This window comes from Miscanthus floridulus, chromosome 8 (genome assembly GCF_019320115.1).
Source record: "Miscanthus floridulus cultivar M001 chromosome 8, ASM1932011v1, whole genome shotgun sequence".
NCBI classification, from domain to species: domain Eukaryota; kingdom Viridiplantae; phylum Streptophyta; class Magnoliopsida; order Poales; family Poaceae; genus Miscanthus; species Miscanthus floridulus.
The window spans coordinates 135,052,090-135,057,022 of NC_089587.1; the positions used below are offsets into that span (position 1 = coordinate 135,052,090).

A 4,933-nucleotide genomic window follows, 5' to 3' on the forward strand; every position below is an offset into this window, starting at 1 on the left:
CTTGCTCCTAAGAAACCCTGAATTACTTTCAGAACTTTATTAAGTATAGAGCTCTACCGCCATGAGAGCATGTTGTTTGTATAAGCACAGTTCAGATTCAACAAAAAGACATGCTAATGGAACCAAGCACTCCTCTTTACCTGTTATATTGAAATTATCGTGATGTTTATGGGCTCTTGCTGGACAAGAAACAATACCACCTACAATTCAGGTTTTGTTGATGACAGGGAACAGTGCCATACACAAACCTGAACACAAACAACAAAAGAAATCCCATCAAAAGAACAAAAAGAAAAACAATGAGTTGTAGGTGCTCCGTGTCTTGTCTAACTGAATTAGGGAGTTGAGAGATTAAAAACCTTGCTGCAATCATGAACCACTATCATTCCTGCTCTGACATTTTAACCACACCTGTATTTACAACAAAAACAGGAAAGAGTTGAGAGATTTTTTGCAAATATTAGCTTACAAACAATAGCCAGGTTTCAGTAATGACATTCGTAAGGTAAAATTATTATGGACAATGTAGGATAGCTTACCATTTTTGTAATCACAGCGGGGCAGCAGGATAGTTTACATTTGTCCCTCACTTTTTTCATTGTAGCACTTTTTTTGTAATGCATCTGCCCTTGGATTTCTCATCTTCTTTAGAAACTCCCTGTGGTCTTTCTCCATCAGAATAACTCTGTTACAGCTCTGGAAAGGCACGAGAGAACAAGAACAATTATCAAGACAGAGTTCAAGTGTTGAGCACACCCATGATGTAAACTTCTTCATGGCAGTACCTTGCATATGCACTTGAACATGTCCAGAATACAGTTAAAGAAGCCTACATTAAAAACTACAAGTGCAAGCTTCAAGTAGCCAAAATGACCAGGACAGTCACTAAATTTCACCATGGCAGGTACTGCATTTGTCGCTTATTCGGGATTCCCAGAAATTTGACATGGGGAAATAAGTTGCAACAACTTGAATAATGCTACAGTGATTGCATAAGCACCAAGAATGTTTGTTCTCAGAATTCAAGAAGTACCAATGAAGTCAAGTATTTAAGCAAGCATTGGACAAAGCAGGTAACAAATTACCCAACAATATGCTCTCTGCAGTAAAAATCGATCAAAACTAATACAAACAGTGCATAAGGAATTACCAAATGTGCTTCTTATTCAGACGTAATACATATTGTTGGGTAATTTGAGAGAACAATAATTAAGTTTCACAGTCCAGAGTTGCTGAAATCATCCCGAATTCCTACCCGATACCAAAGCCTTTCATCCCAAGTAATTGGTGTATGCTAGAGATGAAACCAACAAAGAGCCACATGAACCAAGGAGAAAGGAACAAATAAAGAACTGGTAACAATAGAATAAAAAAAGACATACTCCTCACAATGCTACAAAGTACAAACGAAGAAAGGAAATGTCCTCCCTAATATTCGCAGTTTTCCCTCGGCGTTAGATTGACCAATACATCACGCTATCTCAGGCAGTACGGTATCCAAGACAAGAGATTAGACTCGTCACTTAAACCTAGAAGTTATTCGGTAAGGTTACATGATTTTCTTTAGTGTTGTGTGCTACGCAAAATCATGAACTTATTTGTCTTAAGCAGGCATTTGCATTGGCTTACTATAATCATGACATCCAATGATTAGTATCAGCAGAGCAGACATAAGTTAGGAAACCACCAATTTCCATAAATTGTAAACCCAGATGGAAGTTTAACAGGTAGCAGTGTAATATATCCAACCATATGGGCACATATCATATTGCTATTTAACGCCAAACTGAACAACACTTGACGAATGCTATAGGGCTCACCTTATATTGAAATCTATCCGTAAAAACTCCCCATCTGAACTCCTATCAACAATCACAGATGTGGTAGTATTGACTGCCAAGTAACTGCTCAACTCCTGCAATATCAAATCATCATTGTCTTAGTTCAAAACTTGAAGTTCACCTTTGAAAGGATAAAAAGCTCACAGACCTTGAATGAGAAATCAGGTCAACTTCAAACTGCTGGCAAGTAAAGCGCATTGCAATATTTAAAAATGGCAGCCCGCAATGTATTGGACGCAGAACAACTAATATTTAGGATACACAATGTAACTGAACTACAACTTTCAATGTTTAGTATGCCACAGTAAGTGGAATATTTTATTTGGATACAGAATGTAACTGAACCTTCACTTTCAATGTTTTGTACACCACTGACAAAACTAAACCACAATTTGACCACACTTGCTTGAAGCTCACCCAGTCATAACTATCTTCAGAATCTAGAACATCTTGTTGATGTTCTAACCTCAATAGTCAATTGAACTTGAAACAGATAACAAGATTGAATTGAATCAATTAAAAGAACAGATGTGAGGAATGGAAAATGGTTACTGAAGTCAGCTATGCTTAGAAAATCAAATGATAATGCACTGGTATCTACAATTCTACATAAACAGAAGAAGTGAAGTTCAATCATTTTTCCAAATCCTTTCCATACACTTGTTTAAAACCACCATTTGAAACATGAAAACAATCATATCATGCTGACTTTTACTTATTTTGGTGCTAAAAACCATTAACAGAGAAAAAAAAAGTGGCAGCAACAACTGCCACTCATTACAGAAGAAACAGAGGGGGGAAACAAAGAACAGACCATTCCAAATAAAAACACCATAGCTAGTGCTGCTACAATGGATAATCCAGCGCCAGACAGTGATGCCTCGGTCAAATCCCGAGGGATTTTCCTGCAAGATGAAAAAATAAGGAATAGGAACTATATAAACCCATCACTTATAAATGAAACTCAGGACAGGACAATAAAAAAGTGTCATTCTGAATCAAATTAGTCTATCCTCACCACTTATAAATGAAGCTCAGGAGAGAACAGTAAAAGTCAGCCATTCTAAATCAAGTTAATTAATCTCCAATGTGTTATTTCTCAGACTCCCAAATCAAGGAACAGCTAGCTCAAACAAACTTTTATGACTGCCCAAGAGGGAAGTGGCTCATGCTACCTCCAATTATGGGTATCCCAAAGACAATATGGACATGGATAACTATAAGTTTCTGATGAGTAGCATGATTGATACATTGAAGAACTAAACAGTGTGAGCTACTCAACTTTGAAATCGCGATGATAATGGTTCAGACCCTTATATACAATAGTTCATCATAGCATGGATGTATTACGTCTGAATAAGAAGCACTTGTTGGGTAAATGGAGAACAATGAAAGCCATCCTGACATTTGGTAAATGGAGTGCTTCTTATTGAACGCATCCGCTGCACCTTTCCCATCTCTTCTTTGCATCCTGACATAATATTGCAATCAAGAGCACTTTAAACTCTCAGTATGAAAATACTTCGGAGATATGCCATCACAACTACTTCAACACCAGCTTCATTAAATCTTAGCAATTCCATGGTATATCTAGCAAATTTAACAGACATGTCAAGTCAGCACCAAAAAAGGTCAAGCTGAAAATATAGAGTACAAAATAAAGCGAAGATGTGCAAGCTTTGCATGTTTTTGAAAAAAAGTATTGAGATGCTAGTAATGCAGGAAGTACTCACGGCTTAGCAATCTCTGTAATATCAAACCTAGGATCAAGGCCTTTAACAATACAATCTAGAATTGCATTTTTATAGGAAGGTGCAAAAGTATTTTTATAGGAATCTATAAACAGGTAAAAATACATTAACAGTAAATGAGAAGAACCATCACCTCGTCCTCCAGCAGGGAAACAGAGGCCGGCGCAGCGGATGCGTTCAATCGATGAAGCGGACGGTAGCTACCGCCAGGGAGAAAGATAACGAACCGGGGTAGCACGCCGGGAGCCTCGCCGAAGCACTATGGACCGGTCGCGCCATCTCCCGCCCGCGGGGTCCACGTCCGTGCGTACCGTGGCCGCCTGGGGAAGCTCGTGTGCTAGGGCCGCGGCTTCCGCACCGCCGGGTCCGCGCGCTACCGTGCCGCCTGGGCTGCGCGCCGGCTTCGCGTGCTCCTATGCCGCCGATGCTGCACACTACCGGGGTCGCACGCCGGGCTGTCTGGCCTCTTCCGCGGCGCCTCCACATGCGGGGGCTCGTGTGTACCTCCTCCGCGCGACGTATGGGGAGAGAGGAGTAGAGGAGGACCTGGTCACGCCGGAGGCCTCAACCGCGCTGCTAGGGTTTGCCCTCGCCGGTGTCCCTGTGGTAGCGCAGCACAGGGTCGGGCCACCGGAGCGGGGTAGATGGAGGAGTGGAGCGCGCGTCGCGAATCAGAGCTGGCGAGGGCGGAGCGGCGGCTTCGCGGCGTCAGCGGCGCCGTGGCTACCAGCGACGGCAGCGCTGCCTCGAGGGGTGGGGGGCCGGAAAACCGCCGCCTCGTCGGGGTAGGGGCGGCCATGGAGTGCGATGGCGTGGGCGAGCGCGGTGATGGAGCGGCAGCGTGAGGGCAGGGAGAGAGAGGGAGTGTCGGCGTGCGTTGCTACGGGAGGCGCGGATCGGACGTGTGGAGGCGGCGACGGCGAGGCGTCCGGGTGCGGCATCCGTGCGCGCTGCGGCCAGGGGAGAGGAAGAGGAGCTGGAGGCGGAGCGGTGGCGGCGGGTGGGAGCTGGCGTCGATGTGTGGCGGTGATTGCGGCGTTTTAGCTATTTGCGCGCGGACGGGAGGCACGCACGGATGGCAAGAAGAGTGACCTAGAAAAAAAGTGAGCACGAAAAAACAGTTTTACTTTTGTTCTTCTTTTTAGTAGTTGGAGATTAGATTCGTACATTTCATAACAGTTACTCCCTCCAGGTTGGTAAAAGAAGTTGTTTTGGACAAGGTTTGGGTCAGGAATATAAATCATGAATAACTTTTAAGTTGTTGAGTTTGAAAATATAAAAACCACATGAATATATTTGTCTTAAAAAATACTTTCATAAACATATACATGTAATACTTTT

At 43.0% G+C, this 4,933-nt stretch overlaps 1 protein-coding gene across 7 annotated transcripts; it reads right to left on the minus strand.

Annotated features, from left to right (window-relative positions):
- Window positions 1–543: 543 nt before the first annotated feature.
- On the minus strand, window positions 544–4,587 carry LOC136473552 (protein disulfide isomerase-like 5-4). 7 transcript variants are annotated; one of them, XR_010762673.1, is made up of 5 exons: window positions 3,726–4,587; window positions 3,124–3,431; window positions 2,656–2,746; window positions 1,821–1,915; window positions 544–696 (listed from the first exon to the last, which is right to left on the minus strand). XR_010762673.1 is itself a non-coding variant. In XM_066471197.1 (5 exons), the coding sequence occupies exons 2-5, from the start codon at window positions 3,317–3,319 to the stop codon at window positions 675–677; spliced, it is 336 nt and encodes a 111-aa protein (XP_066327294.1). In that variant the 5' UTR covers window positions 3,320–3,431; window positions 3,726–4,587; the 3' UTR covers window positions 544–674. The 7 variants fall into 7 exon arrangements, 5 of the variants coding, with proteins under 5 accessions (XP_066327294.1, XP_066327292.1, XP_066327290.1 ...); XM_066471197.1 differs by having other exon boundaries at window positions 3,192–3,431; XM_066471195.1 differs by lacking the exon at window positions 544–696 and adding an exon at window positions 703–979 and having other exon boundaries at window positions 3,229–3,312.
- Window positions 4,588–4,933: the final 346 nt, after the last annotated feature.

Bases quoted from the DNA above. Each gene is read 5' to 3' on its own strand.
- LOC136473552 (XM_066471193.1), bottom strand. From the start codon at position 3,298: ATGGGAAAGGTGCAGCGGATGCGTTCAATAAGAAGCACTCCATTTACC. The intron at 2,747-3,191 runs GTAATACATCCA...TTCATCTTGCAG, and splicing joins CAAGTGCTTCTTATTCAGAC to GAAAATCCCTCGGGATTTGA. The intron at 980-1,820 runs GTGAGCCCTATA...CAATCACTGTAG, and splicing joins CGGATAGATTTCAATATAAG to CATTATTCAAGTTGTTGCAA.